The 22,965-nt window shown below is 38.6% G+C and overlaps 4 protein-coding genes across 6 annotated transcripts; all 4 read right to left on the bottom strand.

The window, feature by feature from the left end:
- Nucleotides 1-209: 209 nt before the first annotated feature.
- Nucleotides 210-1,240, bottom strand: LOC137749224 (uncharacterized). Its single transcript, XM_068489336.1, has one exon. It carries the CDS (start codon nucleotides 1,071-1,073, stop codon nucleotides 423-425), a length of 651 nt encoding a protein of 216 aa, XP_068345437.1. The 5' UTR covers nucleotides 1,074-1,240; the 3' UTR covers nucleotides 210-422.
- Nucleotides 1,241-10,449: 9,209 nt separating this feature from the next.
- Nucleotides 10,450-12,197, bottom strand: LOC137707518 (uncharacterized). The gene is made up of 2 exons (XM_068446400.1): nucleotides 11,407-12,197; nucleotides 10,450-11,249 (listed from the first exon to the last, which is right to left on the bottom strand). The coding sequence occupies exons 1-2, from the start codon at nucleotides 11,893-11,895 to the stop codon at nucleotides 10,773-10,775; spliced, it is 966 nt and encodes a 321-aa protein (XP_068302501.1). The 5' UTR covers nucleotides 11,896-12,197; the 3' UTR covers nucleotides 10,450-10,772.
- Nucleotides 12,198-13,084: 887 nt separating this feature from the next.
- On the bottom strand, nucleotides 13,085-17,364 carry LOC137707517 (probable magnesium transporter NIPA8). The gene is made up of 14 exons (XM_068446399.1): nucleotides 17,034-17,364; nucleotides 16,437-16,605; nucleotides 15,828-15,915; nucleotides 15,655-15,716; nucleotides 15,416-15,501; nucleotides 15,228-15,301; nucleotides 14,885-14,987; nucleotides 14,675-14,803; nucleotides 14,477-14,576; nucleotides 14,235-14,354; nucleotides 14,020-14,110; nucleotides 13,878-13,947; nucleotides 13,585-13,681; nucleotides 13,085-13,489 (listed from the first exon to the last, which is right to left on the bottom strand). The coding sequence occupies exons 2-14, from the start codon at nucleotides 16,527-16,529 to the stop codon at nucleotides 13,268-13,270; spliced, it is 1,335 nt and encodes a 444-aa protein (XP_068302500.1). The 5' UTR covers nucleotides 16,530-16,605; nucleotides 17,034-17,364; the 3' UTR covers nucleotides 13,085-13,267.
- A 921-nt stretch (nucleotides 17,365-18,285) lies between these two features.
- LOC137708260 (uncharacterized) lies at nucleotides 18,286-21,416 on the bottom strand. Of its 3 annotated transcripts, none has more exons than XR_011064770.1 (2): nucleotides 20,050-21,416; nucleotides 18,286-19,665 (listed from the first exon to the last, which is right to left on the bottom strand). XR_011064770.1 is itself a non-coding variant. In XM_068447300.1 (1 exon), exon 1 carries the CDS (start codon nucleotides 21,043-21,045, stop codon nucleotides 20,104-20,106), a length of 942 nt encoding a protein of 313 aa, XP_068303401.1. In that variant the 5' UTR covers nucleotides 21,046-21,416; the 3' UTR covers nucleotides 19,798-20,103. The 3 variants fall into 3 exon arrangements, 1 of the variants encoding a protein (XP_068303401.1); XR_011064771.1 differs by having other exon boundaries at nucleotides 18,287-19,613; XM_068447300.1 differs by lacking the exon at nucleotides 18,286-19,665 and having other exon boundaries at nucleotides 19,798-21,416.
- Between the last annotated feature and the right edge of the window lie 1,549 nt (nucleotides 21,417-22,965).

Below are 22,965 nucleotides of genomic sequence, written 5' to 3'. Positions count from 1 at the left end.
GTTTTTATTTAAGGTATAAAAAAGATAACATGGAAATATAGTAATACTAAAATGCTGAGGTGTACAAAGTCAAAGGACTTTGATCAAAAAATAAAAAACAATAAGATTTCAATCTAACAATGTTGACTAAGGACCGGAACCAATTTTTTTTTTTTTGTCAAATGATAAATTATTGTTAAATTAGTCACCGATGAAATTTGAACCCACGCCGTCATGCAAACTTTTAAGGTTAATTTCATGAGTTTCTAACTTTTTTTCACATAACTAGCAAAGATTTTTACACCTAAACACTTTCTTTCCTCCCTAAAATAGCAAAACAATTTACTCTCCGTCCATAGTATTAGCACCTAGCTAGCTAAAAACGAAGCAATAGCTAGGTGCCTATATAAGCCAGGTAAGCGCGCGCGTGGTTGGTAGGTCGATCAGGCAACAGTGTGGATGAGCTCCGACTGCTGCTGCTGGTGCCTCTTGAAGGAGTGCTGCTTCTGAATTCTGATTTGGCGGTGGAACCTCCTTATGAACAAGTCTGCCACGTGGTCTATTTCTCCTTCGAGACTGAATTCCTGGCCGGCCTCTTGCTTTGAGTTCTTGACAATATCTATCACGGATCCAAGCTGATCATCGTCCGAGTCGAACAGCGAGTGGGTCAGATCTGGGTACTTTTCTGCATCATTGACAACGACGTGGTCCTCCGACGTAGTAATGTGATCGTGATTATGATGATCAGTTGGAGTACTAATAATATTATTATCATGAACCGGTCGCGGCTGCTGCAGGTGGGACTGGGATTCATGGGACGACATTAATATTATACCATCATCGTCATCATCTTCTTCTTCTTCCAGCTGCTGATGATCAGAGTCGTCAGAGTGGCCAAACAAAGCGTGGATCTTGTGAGGGATGGAGGTGATCATCACCAACTTGTTGTTTTTCAGCAACGAGAATATGATGATTCGAGCCTTCATGGCCCTGGTTTTTCTCTTGAGAGCCTCTAGGGTTTTACCCTTGCCCATTGAGCTTACCGCACCTATTATCTGCTTCACTAATGCTGCACATACTTTCTTCTTCAACATCTTTCTTATATCTCAGCTAGCGCAGCAGCTATTGCTCGATCGATCTGCACTTAAATTCTCAAAGCACACGTACGCCACAAGCCTGCAGCTGCTGGGAATGATCGCAGCGCTGTTGAGAGAGAGAGAGAGAGGGAAATATACACACTATTGATTTGTACGCAGGCGCATTGCAATTATCTAGCTACTGGGTGCGCGTATGGGTTTTATATATAGTTTGTCTATATAGATATATAATGATACGTGGCCATGCTATAGAGTTATGTTTACATGCAATTGGCTAGCTGTATATCATTTTTATGGGACAGAGAGAAAGCGCGGGAGTAAAGAAAAGCAAAAGTAAAAAAAAGTGAAAGTGATGGTTAAAGTGATTGACCGTGCTAGCTAAATATTCTTATTTCTTACTTTGTAAGGAAATTAATATTGTAGGATTTTTGTTTTAATTTAGCAAGTGGTGTATTATTTTAGTAGTCAATAAATTTTGTTTTAATTTATTGTGTTTGGATTTAAAATTTTCTTTTTTTTAATGTAAGGTTAGTTTAAAATTACACATAATAAAAATCATTTGATAATTCAAACTTCAAACAAATTATGTCACTGAATAGTCGGGCAGAAATCGTAATCAACAAAAAATAAAAAAGCACATACACCACCACCAAAGGAAAAAAGCACCAACGATTATGTTTCAACTTTGGCTTTATCAAGTATAATGACAAAAATAAATAATAAAATGATTAGATGCCTCTAGGTTCTAGGCCGCTCCAGCTTTAGTATTTAGTGTGTGCAACTTTAGGAAATCAGGTGCCTCAATTTAAATTTTGTCCATGTTTGACTAGTAGTCATACATTGCTTAGCCGGGGTATTTATTATTATTATTATTTTCTTTTAAATTCAAAAGAAAAATAATATGAAGGTTAAATTGTATTTGTTATAGGCCTATTTGACTGAACTATATTTAGGACTAGAGAAGGAGAGAGGTCGACGGCAAGAGAAAGAGAAGAGAGAGATTTAATTGTGAGGTGTGTGTTATATCATCTCATTGTGCCTTTATTTATAGTAGTAGGATAGATCAAATCCTTACCTAATAGGATTACAATTTTAATAAGTTATTAACTACTAAAGGGAATATTCAAAGGTATCCCTAGATACACTAGGATTTACACAATCACATCACATTCCTATTCTAAATATGTCTGCAACTCTCCTCCTTGAGTGTGTAAATACTCAAACAAAACATCGCATCAGATCTTCAGCAGTTGAGGTAGACCAGTTGATGAAATTGGCGGCACAACGAGCGAATGCGAATCTCAAATATAAAAAAAGTATGCATTGGTAGTAAAACTCATAAAACCTCGCTATAGTAAAACCTAAGGCAGGTGAAAACCCATAGACTAAGGAGAAAAATGAGAAGTATGTATAATGTCTAAAACAAACGTCAAACAGGACGAAAATAGTGAACTCAACAGAGTATGATCATCCCAGGATGGGTGCCTCATCAAAACCTCGTTAGGTAGCAAAAACCCAGTGAGAAAAATGCTCTTAATTGTAGGAAAAATAGTACATAAAGATCAAGTGAGTATGCTTCAGGATACTCCACCTGAGTTAGACATAACTTCCAAATAATAGAACTACAAACAAATCAACTCAGATAATTTACGCATACCAATTCCTTGGACGAGCTTTTGAAAAGTAAACTTGGGCAATGACTTGGTAAAGAGATCAGCCAGGTTATCTTAGGAACGGATTTGCTTAACTTCAATGTTATGATGCTGTTGTTGTTGGTGAGAATAAAATAACTTCGACGCTATGTGCTTGGTGTTGTCTCCCTTGATGTATCATTTCTTTAACTGCTCGATACATGCTGTATTGTCTTCAAAGATCGTCGTAGGAAGGTCAACGACGGTAGTAAGACCACTAGTGCTTCGAATATGTTCCATGACTACTCTCAACCAAAAGCACTCAAGCAATGCTTCATGCAGGGCGAAGATCTCAGCATGGTTCGAAGAAGTCACAACTAACGTTTACTTGTTAGAACTTCAAGATATAACGGTGTCTCTAATGGTAAATACATAGCCCGTTTGAGAACGTGCCCTATATAGGTCAGACAGATACGCATCTGCATAACCAACAAGGCGAGAATCAACCCGATGACCGAGGGGGCGGCGGCTCCTCTCGTGTAGGTGCATTGTTGTATTTAGCCAAAAGATTAACAACGAAGGAAATGTCAGGTCTAGTGTATTGAGCTAAGTACAATAAAACACCAATTGCACTTAGGTATGGAACTTTAGTCTCCAAAATCTCTTCCTCATCCTTCTTGGGATGGAAGGGATCTCGTTTAGCATCTACAGTTCGAACGACCATAAGAGTACTCGAAGGCTTTGCTTTATCCTCATTAAAATGTTGTAACACATTTTGGGTGTAGTTCGATTGATGTACTAAGATTTCATCCGAACAATGCTCGATCTCTAGGTCGAGACAATATCGAGTTTTCCCAAGATCTTTCATCTCAAATTTCGATTTCAAGTGAACGACAATTTCCTTAAGCTCTACGGGAGTTTCAATGAGGTTTATGTCATCGACATAAACTGCAATGATCACAAATCCAGAATGTGACTTCTTTATGAACATGCATGGGCATAGTTCGTTGTTCACATAACCCTGACTTGTCAAATATTCACTCAAACGGTTATACCACATTTGCCCGAATTGTTTCAATCTGTAGAGCGATCTACTAAATCTAATAGAGAAAGTATTACGTGATCTAGAACTATTTGAACCAGTCAATGGAAGTCATTCTGGAACTTTCATGTAGATTTCCGTAGCTAGATCCCTATAGAGATACATGGTTACCACGTCCATAAGCTGCATATTCAGTTTTTTGGAAACCACCAAATTGATAAAGTAATGGAACGTTATGACATCAATTACAGGGGAATACATCTCCTCGTAATCAATCCCAAGGCGTTCAGATAAGCCTTGCATTACGAGGCGTGCTTTGTATCGCACTATTTCATTATTCTCATTACACTTCTTCATGAAAACCCACTTGTAGCCCACGGGCTTCACATGTGGTGAAGTAGGAGCTATAGGTCCAAACACTTTATGATTTGCAAATGAATTGAGTTTGACTTGGATTGCTTGTTTCCAATTTGACCAATCCGTTTTACATCGGCATTTATCAGCGGAACGTGGATCAATGTCATCGCTAAGCATGATGTTAGTAACTACTATGTACGTAAATGCATCGTTAATGATCATCTCATTTCAATTCCAAACCTTATCCAATACTGCGTAGCGGATTGAAATCTCACGATTCTCGAGAGGTCGAGTTTTCTTATCTAAGATAACACTGTAATCTAGAATAACCTCATGTGTTGGAATAGATAAGTGAGCGATTGTCAGATTCAAACTAGGGTCACTAGTTTATGCCATTTTCCTATTCCAGGGTTATGAATCCTTTGAACTAGGGGGTCTGCCACGCTTCAAGGTAGAAGCAGATTATTGGCTAGCTGCCAATGTACTGGGCCACGTGGAAGGTGTGCCGCCCCACCCTCGGGGATGATTCGGCCTTCCCAGGCGGTATTATGGCATACTCGAGGTACGTTTATCCTTGCATGTGAGTTTGCAGCGAGTATATGTGATCTCGTCACCTTTGCTAGATCAGTAAAAGCATCCAGCATGTTTTGAGCAATGCTCTGAAGATCTATAATTCGTCACATTTTAGTTTCAGATTGGGTAATGTGGGGATCTAAATGAGTCATAGTGGGAGTATACCACGATAATTCGTGGTGTTCTATAGGAACGTTAACATGTTTATCTCCCCCTAATGATAAGAAGACTGTCTCATCAAAGTGACAATCCGTAAAACGTGCGGTAAAGAGATCTCCTGTCAAGGGCTCTAAATAGCGAATAATTGATGGCGAATCATAATCGACATAGATTCCCATTTTTCTCTGAGGACCCATTTTGGTATGTAGTGGTGGCATTATTGGCACATAAACTATGCACCCAAACACACGTAAATACGAGACGTCAGACTCGTATAACCAATTGTAACGATGAATGAGGTTTGGTAGCTGTGGGCCTCAGGCGGCCCAACATAGCTGCGTGCAATATTGCATAGCCTTAGGCAGATACCGGCAGTTTGTTTCGCATCATCAAAGTCCGAGCTATCAATTGAATGCACTTTATGAAAGCTTCTGCCAAGCCGTTCTGGGTGTGAACATGGGGTACATGACGTTTGACTTCAATCTCAACTAACATGTAATAGTCGTCAAAATTCTATGACGTAAACTCTTCAGCATTATTTAGTCGAATCGATATGATCGGATAATCAGGGTGGTAAGCCCTAAGCTTAATAATTTGTGCTAGGAGTTTCACAAATGTAGCGTTATGTGTGGAAATAAGCAGACATGTGACCAAAGTGTCGATGCATCAATCAACACCATAAAATACCTAAATTGTCTGCATATTGGTTGGATAGGTCCATAAATATCCCCTTGAATCCTCTAAAGAAACTTAGGAGGGTTGTGAATACCCTTTGTAATTAAGGGTTGAGTATTCAATTTCCCCAAAGAACAAGCTTTGCATGGCAAGAATCCAACGTATGAAGGTAAATGATGCCCATGTGATGATTTAAGGATACTGCGCATCATGTCACGTCGGGGATGTCCCATACAATCATGCTAAAGTAGCATAGTGCTTTGGAACCCAGGCTCAGGGCCGGCCACATGATGGATTTCTATGCTGCAAATGGTTGTGATGTACAACCCACTTAAGAAACGTTCCAACTTCTTGTGAATACGCTTCTGGCCATACTCATAAAAAGTGATACAAAGAAATTTAGAACCATTCTCTTCAGTGGTTTCAACATAATATTGATTAGCTTGAATGTCTCTAAAACTCAGCAACGTTCTTTCAGAACTTGGAGAATAGAGGGCCTCTTTAATGGTTAAAAAAGTACCATTAGACAACATTATACGGGTCTTTCTGTATCCTTCAATCAGGTTGGATGAGCCTGAGAGGGTTGTCAGAGGTGTTTTCTTAGGTATGAATTAGTAAGATAGTGTCGCTCACGCAATATGGTGTGCGTAGTAGCACTATCAGCTAGATAACTAATTTCCCCATTAGTCATACCTAGAAATAAATTGATTGAACAGGTCATATGCATAAATATAATTCCATTCATTCAATTAATCATTTCAAAAAATAATATCCATAATTCAAAACAAACCAAAACCAAACAAATTATTCCAAAAATTTAGAAAAATTGTCCAAAAATTAAATCATAAACCCAAAAAATTAGGCGGGGTTTGGCCACTAGGGGTAAAGACACCCTAAAAACATGTCTAGAAGAATAAAACTTATTCGTCTATAAGAGCTGATGACTCTTGAAAATTTGATATCTTCATGGATGCAGTAGCATCTTTGGGATGTTCCACATGGGAAAAGTTAAACTCACGACGGGAATGATACTTGGCAATGGCCTCGGGAGTAGCTCTGCATATGCGTGACCAATGATCATTTGATCCACAGCGGTAGCACATGTTCATTTAAGTGGAAGCTGATTGAACGGTAGTTTTTCCCTTGTTCTTGAAATTTAGGGTCTTAGGGGCAAGGGGTTGGCACTTCTGGGTCAAATTTCCTCCCTTAAGTGGGCCTTGACTCTGTTGACCTTGGGCCCGTGGTTCTTGTTGCCCATTACCACGACCACGACGATGTTTTCGCCATTTATGGCTACTAAAATTGGTCGCATGCGCTTTAGGCGCGGCATTCGAGCTAGTGGGTCGAGCTTGATGATTTTTCATCAAAAGCTGGTTCTGCTTTTCATCGAGAAGTAAAATAGAGATCAAATCCGAAAATTTGGTGAACTTATGTGCCCTATATTGTTGCTGAATGACAATATTGGTGGCATGGAAGGTCGAATAGGTCGTCTCCAAGAGATCTGCATCTGTTAAGTCCACTTTACAGAACTTAAACAGTGATCGGATTCTACAAACTTCAGAGTTGTATTCATTCACAGCCTTAAAGTCTTGGAAGCGTAGATGCTGCCAGTCATGTTTTGTTTCAGGCAAGTAAATGTCTTTTTAGTGATAGAAACAGTCGGCCAGACCAAGTCAGAAGGTGCATGGGTCCTCCCCAGAGAGGTACTTGGTTTGCCGTGCATCATGAATGTGTCTTCAAATGAAGATCATTGCAAAAGCTTTCTGAGCTTCATCGCCGAGTTGTCGTCGATAGGTGCCTTAATGGTGACTTTAATACCCTTTGTAGTAAGATGGAGTTTCATGTCTTGAACCCACTTCTGGTAGTTTCTTCTTGAGACTTACAAAGCAGTGAAATCGAGTTTGTTCAAGTTCGACATGTCCCTAAAACAGAGGGTACAACAAAACGTAGTTAATCATATGGTAATCCATAGATATACATCATAGAACAGTCGAGGTCTATAGACATATATATTGGTTTAATTTAAACATGAAAGCTACAGGTTTCATGTGGTAAGTTTTGAATGAACACTTCGGGTTTCAAAGGCACTAAATATGAAACTACAGGTTCAATTTATTTTATGAACGATTAGTTCATAAATGAGATGATCATACGAGAACACAGAATACAATATGCTAATTTAAAGTGGATTTGAGTTGCTTCGGGAACTTAAATGTGAAAGCTTCAGGACTACGAAAGGATGTCAACGATTTAAAGTAGAAAAATAAATTATTGAATCATTAATGTCCAAAAGTGATCTTCAGGTCAATAATTTTGGATTAATTATCAGACTAATGGACTGCAAGTCACTTTTAATTAATTCAATAGATCGGGACCAAACATGATCAATCGTGGAAACAAATTAATGACAGACGGGTCATATTAGCTTTGGTTAGTGATAAACCAAGTGATAATTAACCTAGAATTCATTAGCGTAAACCAAAGTACCCAAAAATTGGCATTGGGTCGAAAAAAATAACGTGGCCCAGCCAAAAATGGGTTAGTAACAAAGCGGGGATAGGCCCTGTAGCTTAGTTGCAGGCTATTGGGCCTCGGGAAGGGCAGCAGGCTTATGGGCATGTGGTCTGGGTGAGCCCATCAGCAAAAGCTCTTGGTTTGGGCCAAAACAGGGCGTGGGAGCAGGCCCAGCCCAAGGCTGGCTTACGGGTTGGCGCTCGCGAAGCCCAGCCAAAGCTGGGGTCGGGTTTTGGGCGGGGGTAGTGCGGGCCTAGCAGCACAAGTTGCTGGCGAGTGGGCCAATGCTGGGGCGAAGCCCAACAAGTTAATGCGGGCAGGCCTAGACATAGGTTAAGAAAGGCCCAGCAGCTCTAGGTTGCTGGAGTTGGGCTAGGGATGCGCGAAACAAGACCAAGAAAGCTTCAGACCTTCTTGGTTTGGGTTGGGGGCATCGGTCCCGTGATTACCCTATCAGGCCTAGGGCCTGGGTTATCTAGCGTGAGCAGTAAAGCCCAAATGGCTGTTGCCGTGTGGTCCAGGGCGTCAAATGATGTCGTTCCCATGTTTGCTCCACACAGCTGGGCTGCAAGCCATCTACGGTGGTCGGCGATAGTGCTTATGGCGGTGCGGTGACAAGCCGCATTAAATTCCAAGATTTTTTTTTTTTGGACATCTCTAGGGTTTGAAAAACCCTAAATTGCTTCTAATTTATTTATATGATTTGACTCACAAATTCCACATAGCAAAATAATTGCGTAATGCATGAAACATGTGTGTGTATGTATATATAGGAAGGAAAATATATATATAAGGGGTTAATGCATCATGGGGAATGTTTTCATGATTCGTGAACGTTTCAAATATCTTACTTTATTTTAAGCGTACCTGATTGACATAAAACAAATAAAAGCCTTTGAATTTTGTAGAAGAAAATCTCCTGCTACAATCCTTTCAGTTCCTTAGCTTCTAGCAAGAGCGTACTGATAATGCGTTGTAGGCCTGTTTAACTGAACTGTATTTAGGACTAGAGAGGGAAAGAGGCCGACAACAAGAGAGAGAAGAGAGAGATTTAATTGTGAGGTGTGTGTATCACCCCATTGTACCTTTATTTATAATAGTACGATAGGTTAAATCTTTACCCTAATAATATTACAACTCTAATAGGATATTAACTACTAAAGGAGATATTCAAAGATATCCTTAGATACACTAGAATTTACACAATCACATTCCTATTCTAAATATGATTGCAACATTGTTACCTTTTTAATGAAGGTAAAACTTAATTATTTATGAACTCTTTGAAGAAAATTTTCAAAGTTTTCAGAACCCAAACATCAGTTTTGACACATGGAGTACCCCTTTAATTAGTTATTATCACATGCCCCACTAAAAGGTTATTTTTTATGAGTAAATTACATGTTACCATCTCAACTTTGGATCACATAATAAACTCACACTTTATCTTTTAAACATTGCAATATCATACATCAAATTATGAATTTATTGCAATATCATATCTTGTTTCTTTGTCTGTCAATTTGTCTGTTAACGGTTTACGTGATAGAAGTAGGGCGCATTCCCTCGCCCACTGGAACTCCACGGTGGAGTGTAGCTAATCCCACGGAGAAGAAGAATCTTTGGCTTACAGAATAATTGATGTTTGGCTTAGGGTTTAGAGACCAAAAAAAAAAAATTAAAAAAAAATTAAAAAAAAAAAAAATTGATAGGCTGGGCTATTAGGAGGTCAGTAAATTTTGGATTACTGACCACTCCGTGCTCAGTACCCAAGTGTTACCCAATAAATAAATAAATTCTAGCTCATCATCTAAGAATTAAATCAACAGAACCCCAATCCTGCTAGCAGACACTTTTAAGTGGTCTAGCTAATTAAGAAACTGGATGAAATATATAGAAATCCTGAAAGAAAAAAAAAGATAACAAATCATAAAAAGAGACAAAGAAATGACCCAGCAAGCTAAACAACATCATTTCAAAGATAAAGATAAGAGTCCAAACTAATCAAGAGATAGGAGGAGAAGGAGACCATTAGTTAAGAAATTTCTCCACGAAGAAGAGTAGGTTAAGATTACGACCATTAGTTGTTAAGCATTTAGAAATATCTCCATAAATGGCTTGTTTGGTACATATATATTATTGGATTGAAATGAATTTAGAATTAATGTATGTTGAAGGATGAAATTATAGAAATATTTGTGAAGAAAACTTAACAACTCCAGTTCTTCTCCAATTCTTTTTAAAATGGTAGGATTAGGAGGGAATTTCCTTCGTAGCTAATCCTTTATCCTTTAATTCCCTCCAACTGAAAACCATCCATTTTCATCTTCACTATATTTTGAAATTCGAGAGCTACCTATTCAAATCAAATCATGCATACCAAAAAAGCTCAAAGAGTAAGTAATAAAGTAGCTTGTATGCCCCTTCATTTGTAAATGAAAGATATTTTAAGTTCAAATATGGTAAATTGCGAGTATGATATTATTTTATTCCACACTTCTTTCAAATATATCATTATATTTAAAAAAGAAATAGGAAAAAAAAAAAAAACACAAGAATTTAGTAGGAAAAAAAAGGAACGTCATATTGGAAAAATCCCTATTTCCCAACCGGCAGTCAGTCAAAGTCAGACCGGTTGGCCAGGGTTACAATGAAATAGCTACCGGTACCAGTACCAACCACGTCGACGATCCCTCCTGTTATTATTAATATATCAAACTAATTGATTGAAAAAACCCAATTATGTCATCCTGCTGATGTCCATCCATGTCCATGTGGCTGCGGTGGTCCAATCTCTGGGCTCCAAGGACCGTATTCATGGTAAGGATGATGGAATGGGCGAGTTGGATGAGAAGGTAGAAGATAATTATATTCTGCCATGGGCGGTGGCGGAGGAGGAGGAGGAGGTGGAGGAGGAGGAGGTGGCGGTGGCGGAGGTGGATAATAGGCATGAACATGATCATCTGCTGGGGGTAGCACCGGTGGTGGCCGAGGAGGATTATAATTGTAATGGGCACTACTAGTAAGAGTTTGATGTAATTCCATTAGCGAGCTGGCCGGATGGCAGACTTGGTTACTGCTGTTGAGCTTGTTGTGGTAGCCGGCGCTGCTAATATTGCTATTGCTAATACATATATCATCGTCATCGTCTTCAAATGTAATTGTGGGATATTGGATACGCAGCGGCTGATGATCGTGAACATCATGCCTTCCAGCACTACCCTTTTCAAATGGACGACCAAAACCAAATCCAATATTAGTATATGTATATAATGATCACTATAACTATTATTATTTTCACAATTTCACTATATATACATATATATGTATACATAATTAAGAGGGATGCATGGTTCATATGGGTGTCTTGTATATGTACCTCAAATTTGTAAGGTAGCTTCGAATTCAGTAGTTTGTAGGAGAAGTTCAGTATCCCATTGGGTTTTTTATCGCTAGTCGTCACCTGATAATTTACATACCTTGCCAATGCATCGTGCTGCTGTTGTAGGCGTATGAGATCCTTCAAGGGCACACGAACCTCTCCTATACTCCTGTCTCCAATTCCCAACAGGCCCATACCCTCGTGTCGCAGATCGAAGTGAATGAAGAGATCATCATCGTCATCAAACTGATCAAACTCAAAGCACATCTCGTGATTCCATTCTGGATTCCCATCTCCTTCCTTATCTGTTGGTGTTCTATTCATCATTTGTTTTTGTTGATCCACCACCACCTGCTGCTTATTGTCATCCTTCTGCACCGAGACAAGCGCGTAAACTGACAGCTTCTGGAAGAAATTGAAGGCTTTCAGATCTTTGCACGACACCACTTTGATTTCTACGATCGCACCTCCTCTGCTGGATTCCATCTGTAGATATATCGATATATATTCCTGCAGGCTAAGGCTGCAGGCGCACCAAGTGTCTCTCCTCTCTCTTGAGTCGAGCAGTAGATCTACAAATCTCAAACTTCAAATAATTATAGGACTGCAAGTTTGCAACTCAAACGGAATTTGATCTCGTCCACTTTCTGGGATTCCTCACATCTTAATCATTCATTATGTATTGTGCGGTCAGAAATTATTTGATTTTTTTATTTAAAATTAAACATAAATAGTATCTGACGAAAACTGACTGCATGATATACGATAAACGGTTAAAATGTGGAAATTCTTAGCATCCCCACAGAGTGAATACAGAGAATCCTCTTCCAACTCAAACTACAAGATGCCGCTCAACTATATTTCTTTTTCGGGCAACTACAATTCTTTACACGTCTCCCGAGTTTACATTTCAATTTTCAACACTTAATTTCTTTTTCATAGATCTAATTTTGGTTAAAAACAAATAACACAACTACGAAAATTCTATCATGCTCTGTGTATAATTTATAGGTTTTTTGGTCAAAATAGTCTATGAGATTTGGCTAACTCCTCATTTTGGTTCTTAAAATTTGAAATCAATAAAAACGGTCAATGAGATTGTCCGTCATCAATCATTTTGGTCATTCATTAAAAAATTATGTTAAATAAGAATCAAAATAACAAAATTACTCTCAATCTAATAAACAATAGGCTAAAATAATTTGACAAATTTTGAGGGTATTTTTGTCATTTTATCCTTATTTTATGGAAGTTTTTCACGGAATGATCAAAATGATTAATTGTGGACAAACGCAATGACCAATTCTATCGATTTCAAATTTCAAAGATCAGAGTGAAGAGTTATGCAAATCTCAAAGACCATTTTGGCTAAAAAAACCTAATTTTTATCTCTATTTAAACATGTTCTTAATTTTTATTTATTTAATTGATTTCAATCTGATAATTATAAATAAATAAAGATAAACAGTCATTTCCCGTAAAAATATATAATAATGCTGTTTTTCTTATCATGAATGAAGAATGAAGTATGAAGAATGAAGTACTATTGTTTAATTTTTCAGTGTTAAGTCTAGTTATTTTTTAAGAACTTTTACACGATGATAAACCAATTGTGTGGGGGCGTCGGTGCATAAAGGTGATGAAAATGCAAATCGATCGATAGGGAAGGCAAAGGTGATCTAAAGCTTTCTTCCAAATATATTAGCAAAGAATATACAATAACGTGACGAATTACACCTCGTTAAAAAAACATCAAAGCACAATACAACGAATCCTAAACATTTGTATTTCTACAAAACACAACAAAATGAATATAATTCCCTCCTAAGAAGCAACTTAATGCAATTTACTACTCCTATCACGGGCTCTCGGAGAGCACGGGGTTTGTCTCCAGCATTTTTGTAGCATCTTCATCCATGGACATCTTGGTCCAACCAGAATTTCTCATGGAGAAAATCTTGGCGCGGTCAAACCCATTTCCTCTAAAGCCCGTTATCTTTGATGACACCATAGGCATCACAAGGACAGCAGATGCATTGATTGAATCATCTCCAAATCCCAGTGACAACGCACAAGCAGTCTGTAAAAGGATCCAAGTTCAGAGCATTAATAGTCAGTCATGCGATATTTACCAGGATTCTATCTCAGTAAGTTCAACAAGCCAGTTTAGATCACCTTTGCCTTCACTATCGCATCTGAAATCTTCACCAGGATTCCTTGCACAAATGATCGTGTGTCTCTAATTTGTACATCTTCAGATGAAACAGCAAACCTGTAACACCCACGCAGGTGTCAAACAGTGGTGAAATTGACAAAAAGAATACTGATCCCGCTCAAATTTGAAAGCATGTGCTACAACATATGTTTTTAAACTAAAACAACAGTGTAATATCCACTCTTGCACTGCTATCAATATGCTACAATATTGAAATCATATAATAAAAGTTGCATAAAAGAATGTATTGTACCTGCCCATGTCTTTTGGAATGCTTGAAGACACCACAGAAACTAAAGATGGATTTTCTTTGACTTCAGCACCTGAAATTTAAAGAGTTAGTTCAAATCTTGATATTCTGCCAGCTTAAATTTTTTAAAATATGAATCAAATACCTCTGGAATCATCAGGTGCCAGCAAAGTAATGCCTACGAACACAGACATCATTCCCAGTATGAACATAGTTGTCCTTAGTGCATCCAATACCTGTTTTGAGAACAAAAATATGCTTTTCACACGACCTCAAAAACATATTCCAAGGAAAAAAATGTTTTGGGGTGGGGTGGGGGGCTGCGGGTGGTGTTTGGGGGGGTGGGGAGAGAGAGAGAACCTGGTATTCTTGAAAATATACAAATCCTGTACAAATGGAAAAGAATGTCCAAGCAATCTGAAACATAGGAACAATAAGAATTGCATCGAAAAATGACAATCCTTCGTTCAAACGAGCCATCTGCACAAGTAGAAGTGGAAAGTGTTAATATAAAAGTTAAATAAAGAACCATAGCAAGACAGCATGCAATTGCAGCAATTTGTGAGACAAGTAATCTAGAGTTAATCTGCAATAACTGATACCCAAAATCCAGCTGTACTTAGAAATAAAAGGAGCATGGAGTATGTGAACCAGCTATGTAACTGATAACTGCTAGACATGGCCAAACGTAGCAGGTTAGATCTGCCACCAAAAAAACAAGGGAATTAGAAACAGAAGGGAATTGCATGATTGCACCACATGCATTACACAAGGAGAACTATCATGGAAAGATAACTTACAGAGATTTTGCAAACAACACTGAGAATGATCCAACAGCACCTGAAACTATAGCATAGGAAAAAGGAAGCAGCATATGCCAATAGGGTCTCAGATCCTGGCCAGAAACAGCATGCAGAAGTTCTCCTCTCCTGTATATCCAGAAATTGATGTGAATGAAATTTGTTGGAGCCATACCAATAAGAAGGAAGAGTTCATAACTTAATTCCCACCTGTAAATGGAGTGATGCAAGGCAACAACTAAAACCAAAATCATACAGTAAAATAGGAATGCAATATTGCTGTATTTCTCGGCCAGCTGTTCAGGTGTGTATACTGTAACAAAAACAATTAAACTTCATTACATTTGAGTTTGTGGAGAAAGTCTTTTCTGCAACAGTTATATATTATGGCCCTCTCACAATAACCAGTCATGTGACCAGCACACATGGGGTTGGATGTGATAAGGCTGTTGTATGCAATGTTTGTAGGGACAATCGTTGTACTTGTGTGTGTGTGTGTGTGTGTTTACAACAGGGGGGAGTTTCGGATGGTACTTGAAAATGAATCATGTACCAGGTGACTGGTGGTTGCCAAAAGCAACAAGAAAAATATTCCCGATAACAATAAAGGCTGTGGCAACCATTACCCTGTAAAGAAAGCAGTCTTATTACATAGAGATGTACTCAGAAATATATGTAAAATGGATGTATGGACAGCATTACAGTTATGAAAATTCAATCTCACTTCAGATTATAACATACTTTACAGTCACCATTTTGTTTAACACAAAGTAAGCAAAGGCAATGTTGGATACAAACTGAACAGAACCCAGTGCCGCAAGAAGTGACTGCATGGAAGGATACAAGAAAACAAAACTAATTAGAAATAACAAACTCATCCAGATATTCTTGTCGCAGATGTTGACATCTGTGTATGTATAGTACTAATCCTGCTTTGTGGATTCAAATAACAAGGCTAACAAAATAGAGTTTATACTGACCTGAGCAGCATATCCAAAGGATACAAAATTTAGGCAATTACCAAGAGCAAAAAATAAAAAGCCTGCATATGAAGAAAGGTAACTTATTTTAAGTCCTGTGTTCGTAATCCACCGTGCAAACTAGAATATCCAAACAGTTAGAACAGATGAAGCACTGAGAGAGAAAACTGTACCAACTCTCCATGTCTGATAGTGTATAATAGGCTTCAAAGGAAGCTTTCCATTTCCTCCATCACTTTCTAGTATTGAATGTCTCTCTCTCTGCCAAAACAGAAAATAAACATTCTGACGCTTGCTCATGGTATAAATACAGTTACCAGTATTAAATTGGTACAGAAGGAACACAGGTGGCTCAAGTCTGCATTTTCAGACTAGCTACAAAGTGGTTGACAGCATACAAGAATTGAAAACACACGAAATGTAGATGTTCTCGCATACATCAAATGAAAACTATGAAGTCAATGGAAGTGAAAGTCTGACTAATGAAGATTTAGCATGCAGAGAAGAATGAAAGGTGTGGTTTGTATTGTTGCTTTGCCAGCTGCATGTTGATTGTTCAAGCAACAATGTGCAGTAACAGTTAGAGTAAAAGTGCTAAAAAGAGGAAAAAGCATACACACCCTACTAGTGGGAAAGTCATCACAATAACATGTGGAAGGTTATAAATTTGCCTAAAGATTGTTAGACACGATCACAATTCATAATGGTTCAACGAGAAGAAGGGAATGAGCAAACATACACACAAGACAGCCACCCAAAGTAATAGAGTATAGAGAATAAACCTCGTTATGCCCCAATTTGAGAAGGTTAGTTCCAAAGTTGATGGCAATGCTGCCAAAAAGGTTAATGAAAGCTCCAACGACCCACTCCCCCATGGATTAGAGAGAGATGTGAAGCCGAGGTTGCATGCAGCTTAGGTGTCAAGTTGCCAACCAATATTACTTACTGAACCTGGCACAAGTAGAATACAATCACATATATAGCGGCGATTTGCAAGAGAAATGCTTGAGGAATTCCCAATGTCTCGCACATTAACAGACAATCTGACAGATGTAATTCTATATGAAATTTGAATTTACAATCAGTCAATCAATCTTATTGCACATTAACAGACAGTCTGACAGATGTAACTCTATATGATATGATACGATACGATACAAAAGAGTAAAAATAACATGTATGTATGATTGTAATTCTATATGATATGATTCACAATTCAGATGAAAAAAATTAATATTTATTATCATTTCGTTTCGATTCGATTCGATAGATCAGGCATAAGAATAAGAAATCATAAATACATTTAACAAACAAAGAAATTCATAAAGAAATAAGAAGAAAAATAAAGAATGAAACCACATTTGGAGCTATTAATTTACCCCTCTCTCTCAAGGACAAGTTGGAATTTCGATCGAGGCGGATCCAAATTGTGAAGGTATTTACTTTTCTTCCTTGTGTTTCTGTTTAATCTGTGTGTTATTTCCGAAGAGAGAAGGAGAAGATAATTGTAAAGGAGAACAGAATCCCAGATGCGAGATCGATGGATGGATGGATGTGCAAGACTTGAGATTAAGGAGGAAAGGATTAGGGAAGAATGAATGCCAGAAATGCCAGAAATGCCAGAAACAAGAAAGAAGAGGAGAGACGACGAGGGAGAAGAAGACAGAAAAGAAAGAGTTGTCCGGTCAATAGCCCAAGGCGTGATGCTTCAACGCACGCTATGACGGCCGTGCTCTTGAACTTGTCGGCAAGACAATCACCTACGCTAACCCACATGACAACAAAACTATAACTGCTATCATCTGTCCGTCCATCTTTGTTTTTTCGCTTGGGGAAGGAGTGGGCTCCACTAACTGTCATTGAAGTAGTTAATCTTCGCTTCTAATTGCCAGCAACGTCTTTACAAAGAGACCGGATTCTCGTCGGATCTTCTTTGTGAGGATTTTTAGGATTTGTGAATCGTGTTCGTTCATTGTATATCATACGGTCGAAAATTATTTTAAATATGTTTATTTAAAAATAAACATAAACAGTATTTAAAAAAATTAATCACACGATATACGATGAAATGATACGATTTACGAATTCTTAAGATCATCACCAAAAGAATCCGGAGAGGATCCTGTTGACTTTACAAGGCGGGTTGTAGTTTGTTTGTTTGATATCATTAGGCTATTACTAGTAATTCCATTAAACCCTGAAAAACATTACCTCAGCTCTTCAAATTAATTCAACTAATTCTAACTAACTAACTGGAATCACCTCTCACGAGGTTGAAGCACGACGAGTATCTGCAGACTCTCTGCCCATCGACTACATGTATCGCTGAACCAATTTGCAGTTTTTGTAGTTAGAACATGCAAATATATTTTGAAGAAAATTTAGTATTGTATTATTGAAAACTCGTGTCAATGCAATATGTAAGGATGAGAGCACGCGAATATATCACTTATAAGCTATTTACTTTTTGACACCAACTTTCAACTATGTATATATACTTTTACAAAACGCATTACCTCCCTCAAAAATAAAAGAATTAAAATTAGTTCCCGTCTTCAATCAACATATTGATCAATTGTGCCGATAATTTTACAAAAGTATTCTGTCTCACATGCATTTCCCTCTCTTGGAAATGTAAGCAGAGAAATCAGTTGAGGTGGCTAGCTAGCTAGCTAATTTCTCTCAACCTCTTGTTTATTTGTGATCAGGATTCCGAGCATTCAGGAATATCATAAAATATAACACGGAGTCCCTTTCTTTTGGTGTGACCAAAAACATTTCCAGATAATGCATATATTCTTACTGTAGTGTGTCGTGTGATTAACATCTTTGTATCTTCTTGTGGTGGATAACTGACATGTGATGAAGTGTCCTAGCTAAGAGAGAGAATTAATCATAGCTGTTTGAATTCAATGTCCTAGCTAGCCAAAAGATGGAGTTTTGTGCTCTTGTCCTTGTTGCATTATCCGTCGGAAAAACTTGAGCTAACAATCACATTTTTAATCGGTTTTCGACCAAAACCATCGTATTTGAGTAACTCTGATCAATGCCATTTACGCCCTCCCGGACTCCCAGTAAGGGAAATGCTATTCGTAACACAGCTTATACAAACACAAAAATGAATGAAACACACACGGTTCTTTAGAGGACACCATTAGTAGTACCACAACTTTCTCATACTAATCAATTATAATTGTTCTGTTTTTCAGCCCTCCACTTCATCAACTTCATACCTTCATATAACAAATTTCTAAACAAACAGTAACTTAATCCAACACCCACTCTAATTATGCAAACAATATAACTGCACAGTATAAGTTGGTATCAAACATACTCTTTAATCGTCATCTTATCATATATGCTATAGAATGACAATGATGGTAATGCTTTAGTTTTATCTACGCAATAGTCAATACCAAGCACAACAAAGTCATTTGGTGTCCTCGATCAAAATCCTGAGATAGCACTTCCCCTGCTTAAATTAACACATATGAGCAGACACACAAAGCACTGCCAGAATAAATTTACAAAGATGTACAAAAACATGAAACCAAATGGAACAACCACCTGAATCTATTTCCAAGATGAGAGTATCTAAAGTTTCAAACGCGTGTTGAAACTTGTTACAAAGCACCTGAAAGATTATACCATACCATACCATATGAAAAAGAACCAAACAGTTTTCAATTCAAAATATCTACCAACCAAGGAGTGCTTTGCAGTGAAATGCAGGAGTTCGGGTACCTTCACTATCCGCAAAGCTACCCCATGTATTGTAACAGATCTTACTTGTCGGTTACTTCAGTAAGAAGGAGACTAATAAAATCATTGCATCTTGTTTTCTTTCTTTAGTGAAGCTGTTAGTGAAGAGCTTTAGAATCTTTCATGGCCACATTGCCACCCCACCCACACTATGTGAGTCTATTTCCATAAGCACAGGTGTCTCTAATCATGCAATCCTGGGAAGAAGTTGAAGATGTCTCAAACGAATGGTTAACCCGACATTGCCACCTAAATGGTATTTTCATTTTACAAGTTCATTACAACATAGTAGGCAGTAAAGGCCCTTAAAGCAGTACGCCAGCAAAACAAGTAATCTAATCTAATTGACAAGAACAAAGAAGAAACCACACAAACAGGCAGGAAATAAGAGAGGAGCCGGATTCATTAATGTAACAATGTAAGAGTAGGAGAGAGGGCAACATTGGGCAAGAAGTAAAAAAAAGAAGATACCAGAGCCAAAAGAAAGAGCAGAGCAGTTTGCAGTTTGTACTTGTGATGGTAACATAATGCAACTAATGTTAATGGTATACACACAGAATCAAAAATCTGCCGGATGTCATCACAGTAGTACTACAGTGATTTAAAGAAAAAGAACCAAAAAAAAAAAAGTACCGGTGATTCTCCTGAACGAGGGTGAGGGTGTGGGTGTGGATGCTAGGCTGCTAGCTAAGCCTGAGTGCCGCTCAAGGCCTTCATCTGAATGTGGTTGTGGTCGGAGGAGGGGGCAGCGTTGGGCAAGGCCTCGTATGAACCCAATCTGCGGATTCCAACAGACTTGGCAACGACGGCGTAGGTGACCATGACAATGAGCAGGACGAACATGACGTGCACCAAGAACACCAGATCCAAAATGGCCACCGCCCTGAACCGGGACTCGTCCAGGTCGCACTTGGTGGAACCCTCCACCGCGTTTACCACGTCCAGCAGCCTGTGGCAACCCTCCGGGATGAACGCCTCCACGTACAGCGACAGCCCCGTCTGCAACACCCACAGCCCCTGCAAGCACATGGCCGCCCCTAACCCCACATCCGCCACGAACACCCTCGGCTGGCACGCCAGAACCACGCACAGCCCCGACGCAACCGCCGTGATCCGACCGGAAACCGAGTCGCACTTGGCCTGCAGATCCGACATCTGCACCGACGCTGCCCCCCACGACACGAGCGATTGCAGGTAGAAGAGGGCCGCGGACAGCCCGAACACCAGATCCGAGGGCAGCGGAAGAACCGATGGAGCACACTCGGAAAGCAGCAGAGCCAGCGTGAGCACCAAAAAGAGGAAGAGGGAGGCCGCGAACTGCAGGGACGTGAATCGGTGGACGGGGGTGCGGCCCTTGAGGAGTGGGTCGGCGTCGAAGGAGGTGAGGGTCTGGTGGACGACGGCGACCAATAGGCAGGCGATTATGGCATAGAGCTGGAGATACCTGAGGCGATTATGAGGAGGAGGATTAAGGTTGGAAGAGGAAGAGGAGAGGGGGAAGGGGTGGTAGGGCTTGGCGGCGTAAGACTGTGGAGATTTGAGGTGGTTGCGGGTGGTGGCCACCGTGTGGTAGAGTCCCAGTGATACCAATGCGGAGGAAGACAAAATCTGGTATACTAGGGCTGCCATTTCTCTCTCTTTCTCTCTCTCCTTCACTGCTTATTCTACTGCTGCTTCAATCCTTATCTCTCTCTTGAGTTTTGAGTCTTGGAGTTTTGAGTCGCGAATCGATTACTTGTTTTCAAATAAATACTCGCAATGAAATAAATAAATAAAAAACGAGGAGGAGGCAGGCCAAAAGCTAAACACAGGCAGTCATCGTTCGACCTCCGCTCCGATCCCAACCAGATCCTAATCAGATGATCCTCCTAATTACTTAGATCCTCGGATCCTGAGAAGCCTATGATATAGAAGCCGATGACCGCTGTAGATGATTCACATAACCTCTTCAAACTCTCCTTCCCAACTCACCCATCATTTCAATTCTCAAAATTCTTGCGCTAGAAATTGTTTTATGTTTGGAGCCGGGCCGCTTTTCTTTTTAAGATGTGATATTTACGTACTTTATTTTTTATTTTTACATTTTTATTATTTTTGATCGTCGAATTGAAGAATATCAACCAATAAAAATTATCAACGATGTGTAAAAAGTAAAATAAAGTGTGTGAAGCACACCCTTCTTTTTACATGGGCATTTTGGCGCATTGCCATTTGGTGAGGCAACAATGCAAATTTTGCATTTTCTTTAGGTAGATTGTAAAAAGAAAAGTAAAATTATGGCTGTTTTAGGGTTTTAAATATGACAGTGTTCACACACTCATTTTTATTTTCACACAATTTTGTTTTATTTTAGTCATTGTATTTTTTCAACTCATTTGATCTCACTATCAAAAATTAAACTATGAAATTTCAAGGTATTGATTATGTTTTTTCGACAAAATTAAATGTCTATAAAATCCAAATATACTTTATAAATTGTTTATAAAAATTCTTTTGTATTCAATAAGAATTTGATTTCAATTCAGTTTGAAATGTGAAAGACTTTTTTATTTTATGAATTTAGCGAGATTTTGTAGTGCGCTTAAAGTAAGCATTTTAAGGGGTGTATTCAATTGAGTATTTTTTTTTTTTAACAAACGATATTATCTAAATTAAAAGGATAGGGAGTCAGATAAGACTCGAACTGGGCTAGCCATAATAATGTGATTCAAATTCGTCTTTGACGAAAATCGAATATGAGACATCTCACTTACTAGCTAGAGAAATACCACTAAGTGGCTTATTCAATTGAGATTAGTCATTTTAAATTTTAATCATGGTATTCAATCAAGATTCTACCACAAGTCTAGATTTATTCAATCAAGATTACTTCTAACAAGGCTTGTATAGATCGGCGATTGTTATTCCAGCCATGTCAGAGTCATTATTACGCATCTCTGGAGTTGTGGTCACATGTCCGAATCTTGGGTAGTAGAATCAATATAATGGGTTACAATGACCTTAGCCATCAAGTCCTAGGTGCCTATGTTCCACTGAGACGCAAACATTTTCTCAAGGTCGAGTTTGGGGCAACGGGGTGTTAAGAGCAACTCCACCGTTGCAAAGGCCCCCTAGGGCTATTCACTATTTAATCCACCCAGTGAATAGTAACTACCCTTAATGAACAGTAACTGCTCTTTGCATCTTCACCCCTACACTGAATAGCCCTGACAATAGGCAATAAAATATTAGTATTTTTTTATTTATAAAATAATTTTATTTATAATTTCGGATAAGATTTTTAATCATTCTCGTTGCGCCACGTGTCATTATCCGAAAAGACAATTATTGGTGATGGGTTTCGATAAGATTTTTATCCAATGTCTTCGTGCCACGTGTCGTTACATTTTCAGAATCATTGAGAATAGATTTCTGATAAGATTTTTAACCAATCACATCGCGCCACATGTCACAATCTATTTACAATCTTTAAGGATAGATTTTGATAAGATTTTTAACGAATGACGGCATGCTATGTGGCATTATCTACAACCTAATCCTTTCTGAATC

This window comes from Pyrus communis, chromosome 11, assembly GCF_963583255.1.
Source record: "Pyrus communis chromosome 11, drPyrComm1.1, whole genome shotgun sequence".
In the NCBI taxonomy this organism is placed as follows: domain Eukaryota; kingdom Viridiplantae; phylum Streptophyta; class Magnoliopsida; order Rosales; family Rosaceae; genus Pyrus; species Pyrus communis.
This window is presented reverse-complemented; position numbering and strand designations above follow the sequence as displayed.